At 50.7% G+C, this 25,610-nt stretch overlaps 1 protein-coding gene across 1 annotated transcript in view; it reads right to left on the bottom strand.

Moving 5' to 3' along the window:
• Nucleotides 1-24,825, bottom strand: part of PGBD5 (piggyBac transposable element derived 5) — a gene marked incomplete at both ends in the record, with an annotated part of 87,571 nt that extends 62,746 nt beyond the window's left edge. The window contains one exon of the mRNA XM_082604721.1: nucleotides 24,501-24,825. Coding sequence (XP_082460847.1) covers nucleotides 24,501-24,825 — 325 coding nt within the window. The remainder of the gene's footprint in view (nucleotides 1-24,500) is intronic.
• Nucleotides 24,826-25,610: the final 785 nt, after the last annotated feature.

The raw sequence follows: 25,610 nt of genomic DNA, 5'->3' as shown, positions 1-25,610 counted from the left end.
ACAGATCCTGCTTCCTACCACCTTGAATGGCCTTCGGGACGGTTTGGGTGCACCCACACACTGCCCTGCGGGGAGCTGTGCAGCCAGACCCAGCTCTGCGCCCAAAGCCGAACCTCCCTGAGCCTCTGCGCTCTTATCTGTGAAACGAGGGATCCCCACTTATCTCTAATACAACGCATGCTGAACACCCGACTCCGGGCCCAGCACACCAGCAACAGCTCCTCTCCCCTTGGTTGTACCCAAGCCGGGTGCACTTCGCACTAGCTCCACAGCCGGGAATGCTTGGTGGGGCCCCAGCTGGGGTCAAGCAACAGATGACTACATCTACCGGGCAAAGAGCATCTGAATCTACATTGGCAACAAAGCCGGCTCCGCACCAGCATCCTGCCCCTCCTCACGTGCCCTGCATCCTGAAAGCTCCAGCAGAGAGAAGGCAACGGCCACTTACAACCACCAGGGTCTCCCATCAAAGGGCTCGAGGCATCATTAGAAAACTCTGCTCTTGTGGTGTCTGCGGACTGCAGCAAGGTGTAAAGAGGAGAGGACTCAGAAACGAGAGAAGACAAGCCTTGGACTTGGTCACCTGCTCGAGGTGGCCTCAGCACCTCCTGACCCCTATTCCACAGGCGTGGCACTGAGAGGTGTGCGAGCGCCAGGTGTCACTGGGGATCAGCCCTGTAGAGGAAGCCCTGTGGCTATCGGGATGCCCGTGGCCGCCTCGGCCCGCAGCCGGGCCTAGGGCTGGGATTACCCCCCAGTCTGTCCCACTAGGTGGGAGCAGCCCAGCCGATGAGGCGGAGGCTCTGATGACAGACTGCCGTCTGAGCCTGTTTCAACCTAAAGCTTCAAGTGTTGTTTAATTCCAGGCAGCTCTTTCCCCCTCCAAAGTGAGTTAAAAAGCACCCAGAGCTCTGTCACTTTCACTCAAGGAGCCCTGGAGGGCAACGTGACGGAGGAGGAAAAGGCGGCTCTTGGGGCTCTCAGGGGACACGGGAGGGTCTGGTCCTGGGGCACAGACTGGCTGCTTCCAGCGTCCGCCACTGGCTGGGGACAGAGCTCAGCAGAGAGGCTACCCATTAGGGTCCCACATAGCCCGCTCTGCTTAGAAACCCAGGTGGCTTTTAAAGGCTTTGCTGCCCCTGGCCGTGGGGTCCTGCCCTGGCACCCAGCACCCAGGGCCCCTAGCTCCTAGCCCTCCTTTCTCTCTCATCCCCAGCTGGGCTGTGGACCCTCCATAATCCCCTTCTCTTATTCCAACCCTACCTATGGCTCCCAAAAGAACCAGCCCACATCCTTTACCCAGGTTTTCAGCGAAACATGCTATTATCTTTTTATCTCCCTGGAGACTACCCACCCCTTGCTCAGGATTATTACCAAAGCACGAAGGTAAGGTGCCCCTCCCACCCGTGAACCGGGCAAGCACGCTTGGTGACCCTGCCCATCACCCTCACCAGCCCTGGTGTGGTTTCCCTTACAGCTTCCACAGGGCCCAGGCCTGAGCCTGCCCTGCCACTGCATTCAGGGCAGTGTTTCTGAGCGCTGGGAGGGGAAGATGCTCCCTTCCTCTGTTCCCTCCCCGCTCCTCTTCTGCCCCCTTGCCCCTCCCCCTACGCCCTCCCCTCCCGCTCACCCCCCTCCTCTCCCCAAGCACCTCTGCCTGAACTCCTCATTCCCCCTCTCCTTTCTCCTCACTTCTCCCGCCTCTCCCGCCTCCCTGATCTGCCACCCCTGTGGGGCTCTCCATCCTAGGGACCTGCAGACCTGGCTCTGCACGGAGTGTTGCTGTGCATTCACAGCAGGGGCAGGTTTGGGACACACCCAGGACCACACACTCCCGAAGTCCTCTTGGATTGATAAAATCCGCAGGTACTGCAGGAAGCCCCATGGATGCTGAGGTCAGCATACCTGAGGGGCATCACAGGAAGCCCCTGGGTGCACCTGACCCGCCCATGGACCACTGTGAGCCTCCATCCTTTAAACCAGGACAGAGCCTACCCGTGGGCCGTGTGAGGACGGGAGGATTAGTGTAACCACTAATGAGGTACTTAAGTAAACCGATCACTCAAGTTTTAAAATCAGAAGGGTGCCTTGAAACTTCACGCACCTGGGGGCCACAGGGGTTTGGAGTCACACCTCAGGGTCCTTCCTAAGATGACAGCTGAGAGGCACACTGGTGCCACAAAGAGGGAGTTCCATTTTGTTCAGGCCGAATCTTCAGCTCTCTGCGGCCCAATTCCGGGCGCTGGGAATAGACACGCTACTGAGATCTACAGCTACCCGGCCACCCACACCGGTACGCTCACCTGAAACCTTCAACCTGGCCCCTGCGGTTGAAATCCCCCCGCCACCATCCCAGCTCAGGAAGCTGTAAGGAGGGAGAGGACGCCCAGCTGTTAAGCTGTGATGGTTTGCCACGTGCTCTGCTACCCTCACAGGCTAACTTGTCCAATTAAAGTTTAGGACACTGTTCCCCTAACTGTGGAATCTAAAGCAAAAACTCGCCAATTGTACTTACATAGAAAACGTTAAAAATTTACAACGTGAAGTTCTACAGCATAACAAAACCAGTAATTTAGAATCAAGTGCTGCTCTTACGCCTTCAAATTAATCCAGGCTTCAAATTCTTAGTTTTTGACCTTGGAGGTGACATTTTTACGAAAGAAGATGAATCTTTAAATGGCAAACTAGACTAAGCAACAGAGGGTATTAAAGAATATTTACCAAATTCATTCCTAAGAACAACGATATAAAAATAATTTTAATTACCCAGAGATGTCACTGCCATAAAAATAGCTCTAGGATAATATTCTTTGGAAACCTCCCCCAGAACACATGGGTATATGCACATGCAAAGCTCGGTTGAGCTGTGACTCTTCCGTTATATGTTACAGACTAAGTGACAACTAAGACATGTAAAGAAGTTCAGGGTCCTCAAGGAAGAGCGACAGCCTCGTAGCTTCAGAGCTGGATGATATTTTCCTTCCGAGACCTGCCTTCTACAGAGCTGAGATGTCTCATCTCAACCCTGGGAGGCCAGCCTCCCTGCCTTGCTTTCTCGTCTGCCTTTCACATCTCCTTGCCGATGGTCTAGCCATCTGCTGGACTTAACAAAACAAAGTACCACAGCCTGGGAGCCTTAGACGATAAGAATTTGTCTCTCAGTTCTGGAAGCTAGGAGTCCAAGGTCAAGGTGTCTGCAGAGTGGTTTCTCCTGAGGCCTCTCTCCTTGGCTTGTGGCAGTCGTCTTCCCCGTGTCCCCAAGGGGCCTCCCTCTGTGCGTGTCTGTGTCCTGATCTCTTCCTATAAGCACCAGTGACATTGGATTAGGGCCCAGCCTAATGACCTCACTTTAATGAAATCACCTTTAAAGGCCCTATCTCTGAACAGTCACATTCTGTGGTCCTAGGACTTCAATATACAAATTTAGGGAGGGGACATAATCAGCCCACAACAGAGGGAGGGGATACCTAGCAGAGTAGGTGCTCAGGACAGAGCTGGAAGCAGAGGTCTCCCCAGCAGAGCAGACCATAAGCTCTCAGAGGGCAGAACCAGCCCAAGGCCTCTGCGCTGCTGGCACCCGACTCCACTCCCACGGCTTCTAGTCCTGGGTTTCCCGGGGCTGAAGACCTTGAGCCTCGGTCCTCAGCACTGCCTCATCCAGGAGGACTTAAAACCCAGCAGTGGGCCAGCAGGGAGTCCCCCGGCACAACTCACGTGGGAGAAACAGGAGAGGAAGGGCAGGCTGCACAGGGCTCTGATGAGAGCTTGGGATGCGGCCGGATTCTCTGCTCAGACGACGGGGAAAGACAGACCCAAGAACACACAGAATCTTCTCCCCACACAATGAAACGTCTCTTCCAAAGTCAAGTCAGTTACTCGGCAACTCTGACAGGTTACGAAGGTGCACCTCGTCCATTAGCAAGGACACACCAACAGAGGCTAGCCAGGTTTAGCAAATTTAAGTACAGGACGCCTACTTCACTTTGAATTTCAGATAAACAACAGTAATGTTTTCATACAAGTATGCCCCATGCCGTATTTAGGGAAAACTTACACTAAAAAAAATTATTCACTGTTTATTTGAAATTCAAGTTGACCTGGCATCCTGTGTTCTATCTGGCCACCTTCCTGCAAAAGAATAGCCCTCCCAGCTTTGCCGAGGGCCACTTGGCATCTTCTCAGGAGCCAACTACTCAGAGAGCAGGAGGTCCTGCCCGGGGATGCCCAGGGGAGCGGGTCTTCTCAGGAGGGCTCCACAGCAGAGCTAATCTTGGCCCCTCTTCCAGAGCCCCTCCCACTGGTCAGGTGATGCTGGCACATGCTCACCTTATAGGGGAAAGTGGTTAAGCCCACCTCCTTCACACTTGGGAACTCAGCCGTAACGGCCAACGCACACCAGGCCTTGTGGTCTGGTTCTCAGACAGCTGTTACCAACACCACTACCACCATCACCAGTGGCAACGATATTAACAAGGGCGTGGGGGAGGCCGAGGGTGACTCAACTAAAGGATGTCAGGAGACCCTGCTGACGTCAGCTCCACCCGGCGTCAAGCCAAGCCTTTGGGAAAATGATGCATCTTTCTTCCGTCAACACTGCTGATGATTCCTCCAAAGCTCAGTCCCCAAGGTCAGGTCGTTCAATCCATCAGGGCACGTGGTTGATTCTAGTTTTAAGACACGTCCAGAATCTGAACACATCGTGGCCTCCACTCCTCCAGCCCCTCTCTTCAGGTCACTACGTGGCCAGATCCTACACCTGCCCCAGAGCATCTCTTTAAAAGTTGCGTTGGGCCAGGCTTCTCTTTGCTGAAAACACCCCAAAGATTCCCCATCTCAATCCAGTTAAAGCCATGCCCCTACGATGGCCAGCAAGACCCTCCGTGACCCGCCTCCAGCCCGTGCCTCTGGGACTGCCTGTCCTCCACGCCCTCACCCACTCTCAGCAATTCGGCCTCCCTCCCCTCCAGGCACACTTCCACCTGGGGCCTTACGCTGGCTGCTCCCCTGCCTGCATGGGAAGGATATCCACCTCCCTCACCTTTGCTCCAATCTTACCTTCTCCACGGGGCCTATCCCATCCGCCCTACTGAACTGTGCAGCTGTCCCCTGCTCCAGCACTCCCGAGCCCCCTAATCCTGTCCACTGCTTCTTTCCTAATGCTTCCATTCTAACACACCATCTGTTCGCCCTGGTTATCACTAACCGTCTGTTTCCCGCTCAAGATAGAGAATGGACTTGAGGATATGGGGAGGGGGAAGGGTAAGCTGTGACAAAGCGAGAGTGGCATGGACATATATACACTACCAAACGTAAAATAGATAGCTAGTGGGAAGCAGCCGCATAGCACAGGGAGATCAGCTCCGTGCTTTGTGACCACCTAGAGGGGTGGGATAGGGAGGGAGATGCAAGAGGGAAGAGATATGGGAACATATGTATAACTGATTCACTTTGTTATACAGCAGAAATGAACACACCATTGTAAAGCAATTATACTCCAATAAAGATGTAAAAAAAAAAAAAAAAAGAATGTATACCTCACGCAGGCAGGAATCTGTCTTGTTCGCTGACGAATTCCAAGAGCCTAGAATGGCGACTGAAACACAGATGTGCTCAATAAACACTTGTTACTTCACCGTCCACCGCATGGACACAGGAGACCAGGAACAGGAAAAGGGCCAACACTTCCTAGGTGCCTCGTTACATGCAGGCACCACGGAAGGGGCTTTACAAACGCTGGACAGGTCACACAGGGCGAGGGGCCTCCATTTCCTACATGAGAAACCTGCCTCCGAGGGGGTCACTTGGCTACCATGGGACATGGTTGGGAATTCTGACGAGACGTGAAAGCCCAGGCGATTCCATCATCCCCTGAGAGGCGTGTGCTGCCTGCTGTCACCTGGGAAGCACCGCTGTCCCCGCAGCATTCACTCTGTCCCTCCCGCCTGGCACCTGACATTTATCAGCAGGGGCAGCCCCGTGCAGACTGTCGGCAGGAACGGGCCACATCCACCTTTCGGGAGGCTGTGGGATGTGAGGAAAGGATGCTGGCTTTGGCCCCCGGGTCACAGGCCACCCCAGCCGTGGCGTGCAGACAACGCCGAGACGCGGCCCGTGCCCAGCCCGCGGGGCATGTGAACGTGCATGTCCTTGGCATGCGGGGAGAGCCCAGTGACTGCCTCCTGGCACTGAGGTAGCTCTTCTCACAGGGAACTCCTGACCTGGCATGGGGAGGACTTCAGCGCCTGCGGCCTGGGGACAGAAGGGCGAGCAGCAGACCCTTCACAGGCCAAGTTCAAGGGCAGAGAGGGGCCGTGGTGCTGGGAGGGGCTCGTCGGAGCCGAGGGCCTGCCACGGTCAGGCCAGGGAGCTGCCCGGGGTGCCAGGATCCAGCGCGAGGTATCTTCCTTCTGAACGTGGGGGTGGCAGTCAGAGCCGGAAGGAAAAGAAGTGTATAGAGTTTCCACTCTCCCCTGACTTCTGGAGGGTTAAAGAAACACTGAAAACACGTCGGCATCAATAAGTAACCAGGTTTCTCACGCCTCCTCATCTTCTGATCAGGATTTCTGCTGCCCGGGCATCTCCCAAACTAGAGGCCTTGGGCATCGGCACGGCCGGCAGTGCCCAGGCAGCAAACATCTGCCAACCCCAGACAAGGCGGGAGAGGCACCTGGACGGAAGTGTGATGCGGAGGGGCCTGGGGAAGGGGGACCAAGGGCCGTAACTGCCTTACAGTGTACGAGAGCAGGACCCCAGCCACGGAGCCCCTGCCAGCAGTGATGGCTGATGGAGGCAGGGGCGTCTGCCAAACAGGGCGTCCAGCCAAAACCTGTGAATGCTCAGACTTGCCCAGTCTTTCCTGAAAAAAGAAATGCTTGTGCCAAATATTACTCAACATATTCTACATCCACACTTCTCACAAGCAACACTGTCCAGATGAACTGATTCTAAAGGGAACCGACACCCACGTGCACACCTGACTGGTCGCCCAAAGGGAGTGAGCCGGGGGGGCCCACAGAAGCTGCCCACGTGGCCCAGTGTTTCTCCTCTTCATCCTTAAGAAAGGCCTGGGAAGGGATCGGGGACAGACAGAGCAGGGGAAAGGGACAAACACTGTCGGAGGACTTGCTAAGGGTCAGACACAGACACTTTACAAACATGTTATGCCTTCCGACAAGGTTGTGAGGATCTACTATGTCCCCATTTTACAGATTAGAAAACTGAGGCTCAGGTTAAATTACTTTGCCAAGTGAATTACCGGAGGCTGGGAAGTCTGAGAACTCAAAAATTTGGCTGGACTCAAAGCAGACTTGGGAATTCTGACTCAAAAAGTTCTTTACACCCTCAAACTTCACCCAATATGAAGCCAGAAACTGCCGAGGCGTCTGATAAGCTATTTGGCCGATGCTGACACACGGGCTGGCTGAAGGTCACGGAACCCGGCCGAGACAAGACCAGAAAACTGGGGCCACCTTCTCTTGGCTCTGAGGAACTAGTCTTTTAATCTCCACATAGAAAGCGTGGAAAATAGGTCAAAATAATTTTAAGCGATGCTAAAAGTCCAAAACTAAAAGTCTTTTATGATAGCAAGAACAACATTTAATAGGCCTCAATTATGTAATATTTGGCCCAGTTGAACACCCGTCCCTCTAGCCAAAGGCCACTTCAAGCCACTGCTCACATGGTCATGACTTTGGTGTTCCAGAATGAGGGTCTACAGGGAGACTCCTGCCCTTAATGGCTTCTTGTCTTCATCCAAGCAACTACCAGACCAAGTCCTTGTTAGAAAGTTAACAAATGGGAGATTAGGACTGACATAAATACACTACCATGTGTAAAACAGGTATCTAGTGGGAACCTGTTGTATAGGGAGATCAGCTCGGTGCTCTGTGATGACCTAGATGGGTGGGGTGGGGGGGTGGGAGGGAGGGAGGTCCAAGAGGGAGGGGATATATGTATACATACAACAGCTGATTCACTTCACTGTACAGCAGAAACTAACACAGCGTTGTAAAGCAATTATGCTCCCCCCACCAAAAAAAGAAAGTTTGAGAAATGGAAGCCCTGAACATGAATCTGATTGGAAAGCCACCCACCTCTCCGCTGTCTCCTCCAAAGCACCCACAGGTTTGTAACCATGAGGATGGCAGAACAGTACAGGACAGTACGAGCCAACATTCAAGGGAATGCTCACTGCGTGCCAGGCCTCTTCTCGCAGAAGGAGACCAAGCAGCCGAGTTAGACCCCTGCTTCCAGCACTATTGCTTATGGTATACATCCCTTAACCTCGCAAAGCCTGTTTCATTTGTATAATGGGGATAACAATACTTATCCAAGTGTGCAATAAAATATTTTAAATGCTACCCAATAAACCTTTATTCTTCTCCTTGAGATAGTCTTTGACGTTTCTCTTTGAAAGAACACAGTTGAGGCCACAGCAGTGAGAGGCCCGTGTACCGCAAAAAAAAAAAAGAAAAAAAGAAAGAACACAGCGACTCCATCACAACCCTTCCCCCTCCCCACCTGGCCCCTCCTGTGTGGAGACCCGCAGGCTCCAGGTGGAGGGGAGCCTGCCCCCTCCTTTTCCTGCCTCAAGCTAGAGGGACCGCCCTGGAGTCCCAGTTGCAGGAGGCCTGAGGACACCTGTGGAGCGGGGAGGACGGTCAGCCTCACCTGTGCCCTCACCTAGATTCCCAGGCTCCACAGGTAGAGAAACAGCTGGAAAACAGGCGAGGCTTCCTGCCCCTGAGCCTGAGAGAACAAGCAGGAGGTCCTGCAGGTGTCAGCCGTGGACGTGTCAGCTGCCTTCTCTCTACCACCCAGGCCCACAAGCCCACAAAGAAAGACAGTCGCCCTTCCAAGGGTCTCACAGCACAGGGAGTGTGATGACTCAGAAGAAACAGAACACTCGCTCAGGGAGAGCGCGGCTGGAAGATACAGACGCCAACTTGCATTTTAATTAAAATAGTAATAACAGCACTCAGAGATGCAACGGCAACACACACGGGGAAAAAAGATTTCCTGTAACTGTAAAACATCATTTCCCCACGAAACAACTCTTCAGGCAAAGAGAACGAGAAGGTGGTCGCAGATGATCCTTGAGTCACTGACTCAGAAGATCACGTCCAAGAAATAAAGCAGAAAAGCCCAAGTATGAACAAATGAAAAGCATAAGGGACAGGCTATGAGACTTTCAAGCTACATCCTGAGACAGAGAGAGAGAAAAGGACAGATGAAGGACAGGCAGTACAGGGCACCCAGCTCTGGACATAAGGGATAAGACAAGAGCCGTATGCCAGTTAAGTTTCTGAATTAAGGATAAAGAAAAAAAAAAAGACTGTTCATCAGGCAGAATGAACTCGTACCTAAAAAGGAAACAGAACATGGAGATGGACACGGACTGGCTGTGGACGATGTCAGAGCAGCCTGGATGGTGAGATAACGTCTGGGAACCACGGGACTTGAAAATGGCTCCCTAGGCATCAAGATAAAGGCTCCTCAGCTATCACGATAAAAGGAAAGATCTTTGAAGACAAGAATTCAGAGTATATACTACTAGGCACCAGGCACCACAGTAGAGGAAAAACAAGGAAGGAAAAGCTCTAACAACAAATGGAATAGAACCAAGACTCCATGGAGCAAAGAGGAGAGAAAACTGATGACTAATGAGCCGAACGGTCTTGGCCTTGGCAAGGCTGAAGGCTGATGCCTGCGTCAATGTCATTTCTGACACCCTTGAAGTAATGGGTGATCAACACCATTTAGTCCTGTAGATTCTCATCACGCCTAAGCAGTACAGCCATCTCAGGCAGAAGGCACAGGACATGCAATTCAGATTTGTTATTAATATCTGAGTATTCACTTTCACTACAATTAAGCATTCTAGATATAACTCAGGCTGAAGATATAAACTTATGAGCTTTCTATGGTGGAATTCTATAAGTTAAAGTACAAATGTATATTTACTGGTATGAGTAAAATGTTGCAGTAATTAAAGATTGGAACAGTTGACAATTTTATAAAGAAAAAAAGTAGTAAGATTAAGAGCTTTCAAATACTTAAACCAAGAAACAGAATGATAGTTAATACAAACATTACACGTATGTAGTCCAGATAACTTTAGAAAAAATATCTATCCTTTAGAACTGAGTCATAAAATTTAAGTAATGAGAGAAGGCAGAAAAATAGTTTAGATTATATCAAAATTATAATCTCTGTAGAATTATTTCATGCAGTAGCTTTCGTAAGACTAAAGCAAACAGCCCTTGAGAATTTAATATAATTTTATAATCACTCAATTTCATTCAGGCTATGAGTATTTCAAGAAAAAGTCCTATTTGTGAATTATTCACCTAGTGAAGAATTAAAATCAGAAAGTCAACTCTGCCAGCTTAAAAATTCAGGAACAGAAAAAAATTCCACAATCATTTATGACAACATCCACAATAAATCACTTTCAACCTATTAAAAATAACAGAGTATGAAGAAAGTGTTACAGAATAATTTTGTTTCCATTAGTCAAGTTTTAAAATAACCTTACAAGAGCCCTTTAAGAAGACAATGTCATATAGTTTTAAGCCTATGGAAACTAACGTTACACTCAAAGTGTCTGTTGAAATGATTACCATGTGGGTAATAACTACCACTTTCAGTAGTTAGAAGATGAAGAGCTGTTGAATCACCCAAACTATGAATCCTAGTTACGAAGTTCCTCCTGGAAAATGTGATGCTGAAGATTTGTTCCCCTGAATTAATGTGCTCCTTCTGCATCTTGCACAGCACACGTGTGAAGGTTGCAAACACATCCAGAGGCCTCTGAACGCCGAAAGCCTACAGTGGTGAGGGAGTTACCCCCGGTCCTGCCTTTCTGGCTGGCCTGCAGAATCCTGGGTCACCAGGCTGACGTGTCACAAGAGCGTAAGTGTTCTTTACGTGATATGAATCGTCTCCTTGGGAAGACACCAAAATCCATGCACGTATCCATGCTCGTATACCAAAATCTGAGGTGCAGACAGAAATTCAGAAATGATTTTGTTATCGTGGAAGAAAAACACACTGTTCCACTGCCATGTTCCCAGTTTTTCCTCAAGGGACTGCAGGACGTAGCAACTGCAGTCGGAAACATTAGAAGTAAAAATTACAAGTGAGGCAACATCTGAAGTTTACTCCTAAAAAATACTCAAAGAATACCTGTAAGCAGTCAACCAAGGTTTAGTTCGTGGGATTTTGCCAATGACATTGCATCACCCCACAGACCAACCAAGTCCTCAAGTCTAGGAGATGAAAAGAAGGTAAGTCTCTACCTTCAAGAGCTACTGTGAGGGAGGAAGGTGCACTGTCACTGGCACAAGTCCCTGTGTTGGCAGACACGACCACCTTGCCCCTTCCCTAGCCCAACAGGAAGTGAACACAAGTGTTCCCAAGTGTGCAATGGTGCGACTACAGGTATAGGAAAGCCACCAACAGCATGAGAAATTACTATTCCTGTACTATACTGTCAACCTCTTGAATTTTGACACCCAAAATGTTTAATAAAATATAAATGCTTTTTTTTTTTTTTTTTTTTTTTTTTCTTTTTGCGGTATGCGGGCCTCTCACTGCTGTGGCCTCTCCCGTTGCGGAGCACAGGCTCCGGACGCGCAGGCTCAGCGGCCATGGCTCACGGGCCCAGCCGCTCCGCGGCATATGGGATCCTCCCAGACCGGGGCACGAACCCGTATCCCCTGCATCGGCAGGCGGACTCTCAACCACTGCGCCACCAGGGAGGCCCTAAATGCTTTTTTAAAAGAACAAAACTTCAGACTGTGTCTTTATCCTAGAAGTTCATTCTACAGTTGGCTTCAGTCCTGCTTTAGGCAAATGTTTAGCAATTTGGACAAGATGGGCAAAAAAACGTGAACAAACATTTCTACAATATACAAATATATGAACGGCCAACAAGCACATGAAAAGATGCTCAACATCAGTAATCATTAAGGAAATGCAAATCGATACCACCTCCCACTCATTAGCATGGCTACTACCAAAAAACCAAAAAAGGGACTTCCCTGGCAGTCCAGTGGTTGAGACTTCGCCTTCCAATGCAGGGTGTGTGGGTCTGATCCCTGGTCGGGGAGCTAAGATCCCACATGCCTCATGGCCAAAAAACCAAAACATACAACAGAAGCAATACTGTAACAAATTCAATGAAGACTTTAAAAATGGCCCACATTGGGGCTTCCCTGGTGGCACAGTGGTTGAGAGTCCGCCTGCCAATGCAGGGGACGTGGGTTCGTGCCCCAGTCCGGGAAGATCCCACATGCTGCGGAGCAGCTGGGCCCGTGCGCCATGGCCGCTGAGCCTGCGCATCTGGAGGCTGTGCTCCCCAACGGGAGAGGCCACAACAGTGAGAGGCCCATGTACCGCAAAAAAACAAAACAAAGAGACCAACTTGGATATATTCCAGGAAAGTAAGGGAATCTCAATACCAGGAAATCAGTGAAATCTACTTTGTCCACAAATTAAATGTGAATAAAAAATAGGACCACAGCGATAAATGCATTTTATAAATGATAAAAATAAAGGCATTTGATAAAGTTTTGGCAGCCATTCCTTATAAAAATAAAGTAAGCTAGGAACAGAAGGAAGTTATTGATGAAGTATTCTTGAATGAGAAGAGTGTAATACAAAGGTATATAAAGTGAGTCTGTATTTGTTAAACAGTGACCCCAAAAACTCCTACATATGATGTATATGCACAAATGTGTTTGTGTATGAGCAACAAGCTGTCAACACAGACTACACGGAGGTAGGCAGTGAGGAGAATTCTAACAAAAAAGGGTAAAACAGGACTGCAGTTAAAAACCATGTATGATATTAATGCATGTAAATAAAATTAGGTAGTTCATGTGTATAATTTTTAAAAGACTGCACAGTATGAAAACTACCAAGAAAAGAAGTATTCCTTTTCTTTTTAACTCCACAACTATCACTGACTTTTTTTATTCCCAGTAACAAGTTTAGGGTAAGATGATCTGTTTTATCACCTTTAGCTGGACCCCTTAATGGAAACGGGAATCGGCTGCAGGTCAGAACTTAGGCACAGCTGTGATCCATCTATCTAGAGCGATCCCGCTTGCCCAGCTCCTGATCCCATCCCGGGGGAGACACTCTGGAGCTGGCGAGGAGCAGGTATCTGAGCAAACCATCCTTGGCTTCCCTTGGTGCCGTGTCCTGGTCACATTTACGGGTCTACAGAAGTGCTGGTCCTGGCAGCTCCCACGGCACCAGGATGCCCTTCTTAGGACAGCACCTACCATACAGGTCACAAGTCTTTGAGCACTTCCTGTCTTCAGGGCTGGGTACCATGCTTTCCTCATCCATTTCTCAAGCCCCAGCTGCTGACACAGTGCCTAGCCCATCACAGGCCACATGAATGAAGTGTATTCAAAAGAAGAGATGAAGTCTGAACTCAAGAGCTTTTCTTTTGGGGGGCCATTTAACTTTAGTTTTCCAGGCAACTGTACTTAAACGTTTTCCAGCCCTGCTGCCAATAACCTTCTGGGGTGAAAGAATGTTGGCACACCCCAGGGGGCCCATGGCTTTGGCTGGTCCTTTGGCAGCAGGGACACTGGGAATTGCTCTTTGGAGCCCAGCAAGACAATGGGGAGGGTACTTCACTGAGTGCCTCCTCTGTCAGACCAGATAGGATCTCGCTGGGTGCCTGGAGCTGCCCTGCAGGAGGCAGCGCTTTGGATGCTGAGCAGGGACAGGTCCCCCTCCCTCCCAACAGAGCATCTCACACAGAGTCTGGGCTGTACCCTGGCAGCCAGCCACTCCAACTTCCCTGATGGAATCTGCCGTCTCCCTGAACTTACCGTCATCTTTTCAAAATCTTTCTATTTCTTCTCTGCCAAACTTCTTGAAGACAATGAGTCTATAAATGTGTGATACACAGTGTGAATTTACACTTGCTGATATTTACCTAAAATTCACCTCTTTCAATCTTAAAAGCCTTCTCACTGGAGTTATCGCCAATTTCCAATCAGCTAATTTTCCAGATTCCACTGGAATTCTGAATGCATGTCCCCTCAGGTGAAATAACTGTGGTCCAAGTTTCTCAGCTAGCCAAGGAAGCCTGATTGGGAATTTTGCTGAAATACAATGGTGTTCAGAGCAAACCAAATGGAACATTTTTATTTACCTCAAACGCTGGGGCCCAAGGAAAGCACGCATCATTACAAGCAGATGAGGACGAAGGGGTGGATTTTTTCCAATGTGAATTCTGAAGTGAAGGTCTACTCACTCACGGAGCCTCGGCATCGTTACTCAGCACACCCCACGGACACAGCGGGGGTCCCAGGGAAGCTTATGTCAGATACTACTGATTCTCCACTTCCCCAAATGTAGAAGGAGCTCACATAAGCAAGCCCTTCATTAACCACTCTCTAAATGATTCCACTGGTTTCTATTTTTTTCTTCCCAGAAAATTATCCTTTATCCCAATCCCTTATATTCTCTTTGTAACTCTGTTTTCCAAACTTGAGAAAACAGGTCTCCTCCTTCTCTGGTTCTTCTAAAGTAATTAAATTTTTAATCGCCTTTGCCATGGAAGCTTTGTGGTGGCTCTGAAACAATATTGCATTCACCTACTGGTCTCCTCTCCACCATGTGAAAGAGGATGGGGCCCAGCAGAGGCAAGGACACTAACTGCTTCTCACCGATGTCTATCATCTGCCCGTGGAGTCTCTCTCCCCATCCAGCCTGGGTTCCACCAGCTGAAGGCCCTCGACAGATGGGAGAGGGATCCTGAAGCACCTCACAGGGTGCCACACGGCTGAGGGCTGCCAGAGAGGGTGGGGAGGCCAGCTGGGTGGGTTCTGGGGCCTCTCACTCCAGCTTCAAAGAGAGGCCCCTGGTTTTGTCCTGAGGTTCCTGGTTGCTAAAAAGTTTTGAAAACCTTCTAAGTAGCACAATATCCATCATGTCCATTTTGGCCACAGAGGAAAAAAGTAGTTTAAAGGAATGAGAATCAGCTACCTGGAATGAAGCACCAGCTCTGTGCTTTCCCGCATGTCTTTACTGATTCTCAGTGCTGAGCTCCACTGGGTCCCCTGCCCAAGACCGCAGGGCGAGCACTTAGCAGACCCCTGGCCCTTTACCCTGGGCATGCTCGCTCCCCACCAGAAACCGACCACCAAGCCCCTTGCAAACACTCTACCACTTCAAAACATCAATGTGCAATTAATAACTGCGTCTAGAATACCCCGTGCACATTGCTTACCTGCATCATCTCACCTGTTCCAAAGTTACAATGGGAACTTCACTGAGAGAATGAAAATAATTCATTTTTTTTCTCTAGGCTTTTTTTCTCAGTTTTCTCCCCTCGTAAATCCTTGTACAGATGATCAGCAAGGGCCCTACTGATTTGAATTCGCTTTCCCCCATCTGTCTCTTTTCTTCAACATCCACGCAAATAGGACTCTGCTGGCTGCTGTAAAACCCGCCCTCCACGCCATGCCCCTTTCACATGCATGAGGGAGCAAACAAGAGGGAAGTTCATTTCTTCATAAATTTAGTCCATGACAGATATGACTGATCCACGGGTGGCTGTGCTCCAAATGGTGATTCAGACACAAGGTCCTCTCATCTGGTGGCCCCAGCATCTCTGACGTGTGGCCCAGAGGAGCCTCCCTTCTGGCCAGGCCCGAGCATGGGGTCCACACTTTGCCTCATCTTCCATTGCCCAGAACCCAGGCATTGGCCCTTCTCGCTGCACGGGGGTCGGGCGGGGGGCAGTTTGGGAAATTAAGTGCAGCCAAAGCCTGGGATGAGAGTCAATGGGTGAGACAGATTTGGAGAATGACAATGGTCTTCAACTCAGAGCCCCCTGCAAGGGACTTATTTTTAATTAGTTGATCTGACCAGCGTATACCATGGTCCACATTCATGCTTAAGTATGATGCTTACTTATACCCTAATCAAAGGGACCAGTCCACAATATGTCACTTAACCTCTCTGTGACTCAGTTTCCTCATGTTAAAGATAGGAAAAATAATAGTCCTGACCTCACAGGGTTGTTATGAGGATTACATAGGTTAGGAAGTGCTCAGGACGCTATCTGGCGCACACAGTAAGTGATACACAGGCGTTTGTTAAACAGTTAAGCTGTACAAGGAGCTGGCTTCCCTGCAAATTCCTAACAGTCCTGTCTTGGAGGTCTCCAGCTACTAGGAAGTGGGCAGGTTGTAGAAGCCCAGGGCTGGAGTGTTCCCCAGAGGCCAACGAGTTCAGTCTTCCATCCAGGATGGAAATCCCTGTTAAACACATCCCAGACTTGCTTCAGTGCCCTCCTGGGAAGGAACTCATTCCCCATACATGCTTCCACAATTTAGATGTTAAAAACGCACAGGTCCTTGTAAACATTTATTCACCGACATCAATTCCCACCCCCATTTAAAAAATCTACTTCCGCATCCATCTAGTCTTTTGTTCATTCATTCATCCAACAGAACCTGAGGAATTACCACGTTCTAACCATGACCAAGACATCCAAGGTCTCAGCCCTGGGAAGGAGTTAGCTTATATGGGTGCTAAAAGGGACCAGAGGGAAGATGGTGATTTTAGGTTCTTGGAGGCAGTGACATTTGAACCAAGACCAGACCAACAAGAAAGGGCTGCTATTCGAGTATTGGGAAGAACATTCCAGGTGAAGGTCTGGCAGGCACAAAGGCTCTGAGATAGACAGATCATGTGGCGAGACAGTGCTGTAGGACAGGTACCCAAAGGAACATGGGACAGGAAGGCTAGCAGGCCCTGCGAAGGACTTGGGAATTCCCTTTGGCTTGAAGTTGAAGCCACTGAAAGGTTTTAAGCAGAAAAGTGAGTGGATGAGCTCCAGTTTGTAAAGATCACTCTTCTTCCACAGCCAATGGGAAGAGAGATAGAAGCAGGGGGCGGGGCATCAAGAAAAGTGGAATCTGGGAATCCTAGCAGATGAAGGCTCCAATGCCTTGATCAATGAGTGATGTTGCCTTGGTTAAAGTTGGAAGCAATGGCAATGATATAAGAAGAGAAAGAATTTGTGGTTCTAATTGTTTTAATAAACTGATTTATTAAATACACACCTAATATTTAGTACGCATTTAATAAATCAAAGAAAGTATGGCCAGACAGTCATACTTCTGTATTAATTCTTCCTGGAATTCACAAACAAGGGGAAGAACTTTATACCATGTGCCAATCCAGGCAGAGCGTCCCTTTATGTTACAGGATATTTTAGGTATCCTATTGTTCTTGTAGCATGACATTCTCCCCCTCACCCTAAGTTAATATTGATACTATACATCCTTTGGCCATAAAGGTTTTACCGCATTGACTCTGGTTGTCATTCATATCCCCTCTTCTTTCCTTAAAGAAAAACCCTCAGTGCCTCTCCATGGATTCCACCCTGTCTAAGCACTTATTTCTCGCCAAACCTGCCAAATTCCCCTCACTGGGGGATCCAGCATTTGCTGGGTAAATCCGTACCCATGCCTGGACTTCAAGTTCAGATGCCAGCTACAGTTTCTTGCAGTGGTAACAATGACGAACATCAAATTTCAAGCCATTTTCACTAAGGCCTCAAGTAAGGATGCTCAGCTCAAGGGAGAGTGGGGCTGCCCATAGGCAAAGATGGCATACCTTCTTTCCACCTTCCACCCCAGCCTTTGCCTAAGTTGCTCCCTTGTTTGAGATGCCTTTTTCCTTCCTTTTCACCTGATTCATTTTTATTCCTCAAGATGCAGCTTCGGGGCCACCTCTGCCAGAGGATTAGGTGCAACCCAGTTGGATTACGTGAGGTACCTCTGGAATCCCATCTAAATACAGGTTTACTTTGATCACAGACTCTTAGCTCTTCTTCTTCACTTTGTCTCTCCTACTGGACCCCAGGAGACATGCCTTACTTATCGTTTTATCCCAGCAGGGTTCAATATGCTTGCTGAATGAATACATGGCACATCTCATACACCACTGGTACATGTATAAACTGGAAAACCATTTGGCAGTATCTACTACTACAGCAGTGGTTCCCCACTGCACATGACTTTGCTCCCCAAGGGACACTTGGCAGTGCCTGGAGAGAAGTTGGTTTGTCACGAGTAGAGGAAGGCGTGTTGTTGGCCTTCAGTGGGCAGAGACCAGGACTGCTGCTGAGCATACTTCAACGCACAGGACAGCCTCTGCGACAAAAGATCCCCCAGCCCATGGTGTCTACAGCGCCAAGGCTGAAACGACACACCTATTCCATGACCCAGGGATCCTACTCCTAGGTATATACGCCCCAGGGAAATTATGCATATGTCTATCAAAAACATGCACAAGAGGGGCTTCCCTGGTGGCACAGTGGTTGAGAGTCCGCCTGCCGATGCAGGGGACGTGGGTTCAAGCCCTGGTCTGGTAGGATCCCACATGCCGCAGAGCAACTAGGCCCGTGGGCCACAACTACTGAGCCTGCGCGTCTGGAGCCTGTGCTCCGCAACAAGAGAGGCCGCGATAGTGAGAGGCCCGCGCACCGCGATGAAGAGTGGCCCCCGCTCGCCGCAACTAGAGAAAGCCCTCGCACAGAAACGAAGACCCAACACACCAAAAACAAATTAATTAATTAATAAACTCCTACCCCCAACATCTTCAAAAAAGAAAACCGCAGCTTTAAAAAAAACATGCATAAGAATATTGGTAGCAGCTTTATTCATAAAAGCCTGAAAACAGTCCAAAATCCACTTATAGGATAATGGATAACAAACTGTAGTATTTATACAATGGAATGCTACAAGGTGAAATAAAAAAGACTGTAAGAATAAGACTCGGATAACATGATGAACTAAAGAACCAGACCAAAATGACAGGCAAAATTAATTGAGGGTGATGGAAGTCAGAACAATGGTTACCCCTGGGGGCAGGGAGGTACTAGGTACTGACTGGGAAGGGGCTGGAGGGACTCTACCTTGACCTGGGGAGCCGCAGGGTTGTGCTGCACACGGTAACTCGTGTGCTGTGTGTGTCACACCTCAGTAAGCTTTATTACAGGGAACACCCTCTCAGGGCCACACTACCAGTAGGAATCACACATTGATTTGCTGCCTTAGAAGCCAGACTTTCTAATGGACTTTCTGGTACACTGCTGGCCAGGGTGTAAGTAGCTGCATTTCCAGAATGCTATTTCACAAGAGAGATCAAAAATGTTAAAATGTACAAAATCCTTAGTCAAATCTGTTTTGATCATTTTATGCTAAGGAATATATTAAAGATGAGCACACAAATTTAAACTTCAAGAATATTTATCACAGCATAATAAATATAAATAAATATATGTAAACAGGGAGGGGGGCAATGAACCCAATGCCCACCCAAAGGGAACTGATTCATTAAAACGACACTTTAAAATTTAAATGGAAGGGCTTCCCTGGTGGCGCAGTAGTTGAGAATCTGCCTGCTAATGCAGGGGACACAGGTTGAAGCCCTGGTCTGGGAGGATCCCACATGCCGCAGAGCAACTAGGCCCGTGGGCCACAACTACTGAGCCTGCGCGTCTGGAGCCTGCGCTCCGCAACAAGAGAGGCCGCGATAGTCAGAGGCCCGCGCACCGTGATGAAGAGTGGCCCCTGCTTGCCACAACTAGAGAAAGCCCTCGCACAGAAACGAAGACCCAACACAGCAAAAATAAATAAATTAATTAATAAACTCCTACCCCCAACATCTTCTAAGAAAAAAAAATTTTAATGGAAAATGTTTACAATATATTAATTAGAACTAAAAAGCTGGTCACCCGATAATATGTAACCTAAGATTTATGAAGGGTACACTCAATGAGTTAACTGTGATTATCTCTGAGTAACGGGAGATTATGGGATTTTTTTTTAATTTTATCATTTTTCTTTTTGTTTTTTTTCCTAAAATGAACATATATTACTTGTTAATAAGAAAAAAATATACACTCACAGCTCTTAAAAATAAAGGTGAGGGCCTCCCTGGTGGCGCAGTGGTTGAGAGTCCGCCTGCCGATGCAGGGGATACGGGTTCGTGCCCCGGTCTGGGAGGGTCCCATATGCCGCGGAGCGGCTGGGCCCGTGAGCCATGGCCGCTGGGCCTGTGCGTCCGGAGCCTGTGCTCCGCAGCGGGAGAGGCCACAACAGTGAGAGGCCCGCGTACAGAAAAAAATAAAAAAAAATAAAAAAAAAAATAAAGGTGAGTGTTAGACTGTAAAACTGAGTACTAGACCACACTAAACTCCCAGGGGGCTGGTGTATTCAAAGCCCTGCTCCCCGCATTGGAGCTCTGAGCTCCCATTACCATGGCTCAGGGGAGCAGGGATTAAATCAGAAGCTAGATAAAATCCTAGGTCTTCTGTTTCAGTCCCTACTGTGGGACTGAAATCCCACTGAAATACACAAATCCATACCTGCATTAAGCCTCACAGGACTATATATGTTTCCAGAAAAGGGAACAGCAAATCCACATATAAACATGAAAACCAATATAAATATTTTTGACTTGAAAAAATTCTAGGTGAAAAACAAACAAACGAACAAAAAAACCCAACCCACTACCTTTCCTGAATTATCAAGTCTGAGCAGTTAGACGGTGGTGATCACTTAACCAAGGTAATCTCATTACCCCCAGACTCTGGCAGAAAAGCCCCATCTGTCTTTCTCTGTAAAGCGGAGAAGAGAACTTCTCCCACACAGAGTACCTGTGACGATTCAGTGCGATAATGCATGAAAAAGCAAGTTACAGATGCAAACTGTGGGTTATTATCCTCCTCATGAGCTCAAGTTTCCCCACCACAGGAAAAGACTCCTAGGAAAAGAGCAAAACACCTCTCCCAGGAAGCTCCCTTCTCTGAATTCTGCGTGGCCGCACATGCGCTTGAGTATCAGGTAGCACTGCATGCAATTTATCTCATAGCTCATAACCATGATCTGAGTTCCCCCCAGAGCCAGAGCTAAAGGTGGGAGCAGCTGCTTACCTGACCAGAGGGGCCCAGTATCTTAGCTGACAAATCCCATTACAGTAGAAGGTCTCGGTTTAATTCTGGTTTTAAGAGAAAGATGCTTCTCTTCTTCCTTGTTAGTCAAAAAGACTCTAAACCAAATAAACCAACAACAAACTCTAAAGATAAAACATTTCACAGTGTTAATTATCAATGCCATACGTTCCTCCTCAGCTTCTCAAGGTCACACCTCCCCACTGCATGATGACAGAGGGTGGCTGACATGGGACACGGGAAGACAACTCCTGTGAAGTCCAAGCTCTCATGGAAAGAGCAAAGAGCTCAGATCCCAGCCTGCCCCGACAAAGGACCCACAAAGCCAAACAGAAGAAGCCCCCGAGCATCTGTGTATCTGCCTGTTCCTTTGCCTCCTCAGAAAGAACGAATCACAAGACTGCTCAGAAAGGGCAGGAGCTCCCAGAGCAGCTGAATTTCATGCTGTTTCCAAAGAGTGAGCTTGCATGCTGTGCTGATTATTTGCACGGTGGGCAGACGAGGCTGACAGCTTGAGGGGGCTATTTTAGGGGGATACCCTGCGAGTCTAGTTAGAAGACAGTCCTGGGCCCTGAGCTCCCAGTAACCACTTTCTGCTCCCAGGCAGACCCCTCCATCCACCAGGGGTTAAAATGACCCACACAGGGTCTTTGTATTTAAACCATCCCAAGGGGACCCAGCGAGAGGAGAGAGAAGGGAAGGGGGTGTGAGAGAGAGGACCTCCCCACCCGTAAGTGCACTTCTGGAGAGCCTCCCTAAGTGCACTTAGGGGGCTAAATACACTGAAAAAAACAGAATGAAAAGGCTGAGAAGACAACCTTAACCACAGAAATGCTTCCTCCTCCCTCCCCTCCTCCGGGGGCATCAAATGTCTCCCTACTGTGTACTCTCCCTCCCACGCTGGGCCAAAAGCAGCTCTGAATGCAGATCAAAGGCGGCTCTGAAAGCAGATCAAAGGCACAGTGGTGCCCAGTGTCTCTCTCCTACACAGGGACTCTCTGAAAAGGGTTCCAGGTCATCAAGAGGGCTCCCAGACAGCGGTCATAACCTTTCTGATAGAAGAAACCAGTCTCAGCACAAGCGATAACGCATTTTCACTTAAGACAGTCACATGCATACACGCCTATTTCCATACAGACGCCTACGTGGTTTTTCACAGGAGGAGGCAGGCAGGAAGCCTGTTCCATGAGTCTAGAATCCTTTGCTTTCCTCATCTGATTCTAGCAGCAACAGCAATTTCCAGTAGGGGTTTTCTTTGATGAGGGCTGATTACAGATCAAAATGCCACCCTCTGGCTTGGTCTCCTTCCCACCGTACCAGCCCAGAGAGATCCATCAACAAACTGGGAATCAAAGATGGAGGGAGGTGCAGGCTGCGTTCCTTAAAAGTGGGGAGCACACTCGGGCTGGAGCGTCTGAGCTACTGGACTCGGTAAACTTTGCAGGCTGACCCTTCTTTGCTCAGGGCATCCAGGATGCAGCTCTCGAGCCTCTTAACACACTTCACTCTCTCCGCACCAGTAAGGCACAAGGATTTTCTCTCACCAGCAGCGTATTTCTGCACCTATTTTCAGCCCCCGTAAACTGTATTCCATTGTTTTAGGGGACCTGAATTCTTACTTAATAAACCATCAATCTCATCCCTCCACCGCTACCCCAAATTCCCTCAGGGAGAAGGCGCTGCAAGGAAGAAGAAAGTTCTTAATTAGGGCTGTGCTCCTACACAAAATAGGAAAGCAAAACTAGGTATAAATATACCATCAAATAACCACTAAGGTCTTTGGTTATAGTGCTTGACTGCGATTCTCAGGTCCAAGTGTGAACTCAGTGGACATGTGAAGGAAGCAGAATTTGAAACTAACGCCAACTGACACATGATGTTGCTCTTCGTGACCGTTTGTGCTGCAGTGGCTAAATTGCTCTGCTGCAGAACTTCTCCCATTTATAGGTTACTAAGAAACATAATATTGCTTTAAAATTTCAGTGTGTTCAGCCTCCTCAAACCAGCATACTCATGAATCTTATTCATAACCAGGCTGGACCCAACACAATTTCCCTGTTTTCCCCTGAGACGGGGGAAACGCCGCATCCTCCCCGCATCACAAGTGTTCCAAGATCAAAAACTGGATCACAGACACTCACAGCATAAAGCCTGCCAAACCAGGGCTCTGGGTAAGTATAAATTCTTAAGAGCCGACATTAAAAACAGCTGTCTGGGGCTGGAAGACTTTATGACGTTTTGGAAAATATGGGGGTGGTGGTGGTAAAAGGATTACACAGAGTGATGTGACTGAAAACTCCCACACTCTTAATCAAAGCCCAGATAAGAACCTGCTTTTAAATGTACCCACCTCCAACACTGCACAGCTAACCTGGACTCTGGAAGCCCAGCTGTAGCTTAGCATATCCACACTACAGCCTGACTGCTGGAGGCTTGCAGACCACTCCCTGCTGAGAGTCCAGCCGGCCCCGCCAGCAGGCTGCAGCCTGATGTCCTGACCCGAGTCCAGGCACCAGCCAGGGGTCCCTTGGTCCTGTCCTCCTTATGGGCCATGTTCCCGACCGGTCGAACAGTAATCGGGGAGAGCCACAGGGAGAGCCGCATTTCACCCAGCATCATACCCACTGCGGCCACTCCCTGGTCGTCAGCATCACCGGCTGCCTGCCATTCCACCCATGAAAACAGTGTGCAGAAACCAGGGGCTGCCACGGAAGGCGGCGCAGAGCAAGGAACAAAAGCATCAGAGGACAAGTGCAAATGGCTGGCCTCCACCTCCGGGAGAGAGCAGAGGCTGCCGAGCTTCCGCGGGGAAAGTGGAGATGTTTTAAAACCACCTCCCAAGAAAGGAGGCAGCAAAGAGGACCTCAAGCAGCGAGAGCTGCCAGCCCTTCTCCAGGTATCAGGGGCTGGTCTATGACCGTAACGGTAAGCAGGACACACGTGAAAGTGCCTTCCGGTGCAAAAGCATACGCCTTAAGGCTGCCCAACTGGTCCTTTCACTCTTCCCTGTTTTTCCCAAGAGATCCTCAACGGCACGGACACGGAAAGTTTCTCAGATTAACTGCAGAAAACTAAAGCCCAGTGAAGACGCCATGGGTGGCCTCTCTCAGCCCTCCCAGGGCCTCGCTCCAACCGCTACCTGCCCCACCCCTGGCGCCCGGGTAAGGCTTGCTCTGGGGCCAGCAACGCAAAAGGACTCACCCGCCCCAAGACACGCCAGGTTTTCAGGATCCCCTTAACTAGGAGAGCCTAACTCTGACCCACCCCCCAGGGGCGAGTGGCTTCTGGTGCGGGACGCGGGGCCACTCCTAGCACGTGAGGGTACACTCCCCCGTGCTGCCGTGGCCTCGCCTCATCCTATCCACCCACGAGGAACTCGGAGGAGCCCCGGCACGCTGCCGCAGCCTCGTGTGTTTCCTGAAACGCACAGCTGCCACCCGCAAGCCGACCCGTGGAGCGTCGGGAATTCTCGCGCCCCCGCCCCCGGGCCGCGCCTTACCGCCGGTGCCCTCGAAGCGCGGGGCCGGGCGGTCCCGCAGCGTCGCGCTCCAGCCCGCGCCAGCCTCGTCCTCCTCCGACTCCTGCGCGGCGGCGGCGGGGACGCCGGGGCCCCGCGCGGGGCCGGGGCGCTCGGCTTCGTCGTCCGAGGAGCCGGCCGAGGAGGAGTGCGAGGCGGCCGACGTGCTGTAGAAGGGGTTCCCACTGCTGTCCGGGCCCGACTCGCCGAACACGTCGTCCGAGATGTGCAGGCTCTCGTAGCGCGCGCGGGCCGCCTCGAGCAGCGCCGGCGCCCTCCTCCGCGCGCCCCCGCCGCCCTCGGCCATGGCCCCAGCCGCCGCCCGCGCGCCGGCCCCCCACAGCGCCTCCCAGCCGCACGCGCCGGGCCCCGGGCCCGCGCCGCGGCCCGCCGTCCCCCACCAGCGCAGCCCGCAGCACAGCGCCCGCCGCCCCGCGCCCGGCCGGCCCGCCGTCTTGGCCGCCTCGGGCCCAGCGCCCGGGGAAGCGCCTCGGAGCTCGGGCGCCGCGGGCTGCGGGCCGCGGCGGGAGGCAGGGGTTGCGGCCCGGACCAGGCGCCGCCGCTCCAGTCGCCGCCGCTCCAGTCGCCGCTGCGTCCCCTCGGCGCCCGCCGCGTCTCCGCGCGCCCTCCCCGCGGCGGCTACCCGCGCTCCCCGGCCAACCTTCCCGGGCGCGAGACGCCAGAAGCGGGCCCCGCCTCCTCGCGCCTCCAGCCTGCCGGCCAATGGGGAGCCAGACCCGGGCCGGGCGGGAGGGGCTGGGCGGGCCCTGCGCCGGGCACGCCCCCCGTCCGCCCCACTGGGGCGGGGCGAGGCGAGCGGGCGAGGCGAGGGGCCGGGGAGGCGGGCAGGAGGCGGGCAGGAGGCGGGCAGGAGGCGGGCGGCGGCTCCGGCGAGTCCCCTCGCCTGTCGGGACGCGCCTCTCGGGACGGCCACCGCAGGCCCCTCGCTGCCCCTAGGGGAAAAGGGAGGAACCAAGTGAGACCCCCTGAGGAGGACGCAGTGTGCTCTTCCGCGCCCGAGCCCGCTGACGGTGCGCGGACCCTCCGCGCTCACGTTCCCTTCCGCAGTAGGCGCCCTGCGCCGAGCGCCGG

Source organism: Mesoplodon mirus (genome assembly GCF_964341445.2).
Source record: "Mesoplodon mirus genome assembly, chromosome: 2".
NCBI classification, from domain to species: Eukaryota; Metazoa; Chordata; class Mammalia; order Artiodactyla; family Ziphiidae; genus Mesoplodon; species Mesoplodon mirus.
This window is presented reverse-complemented; position numbering and strand designations above follow the sequence as displayed.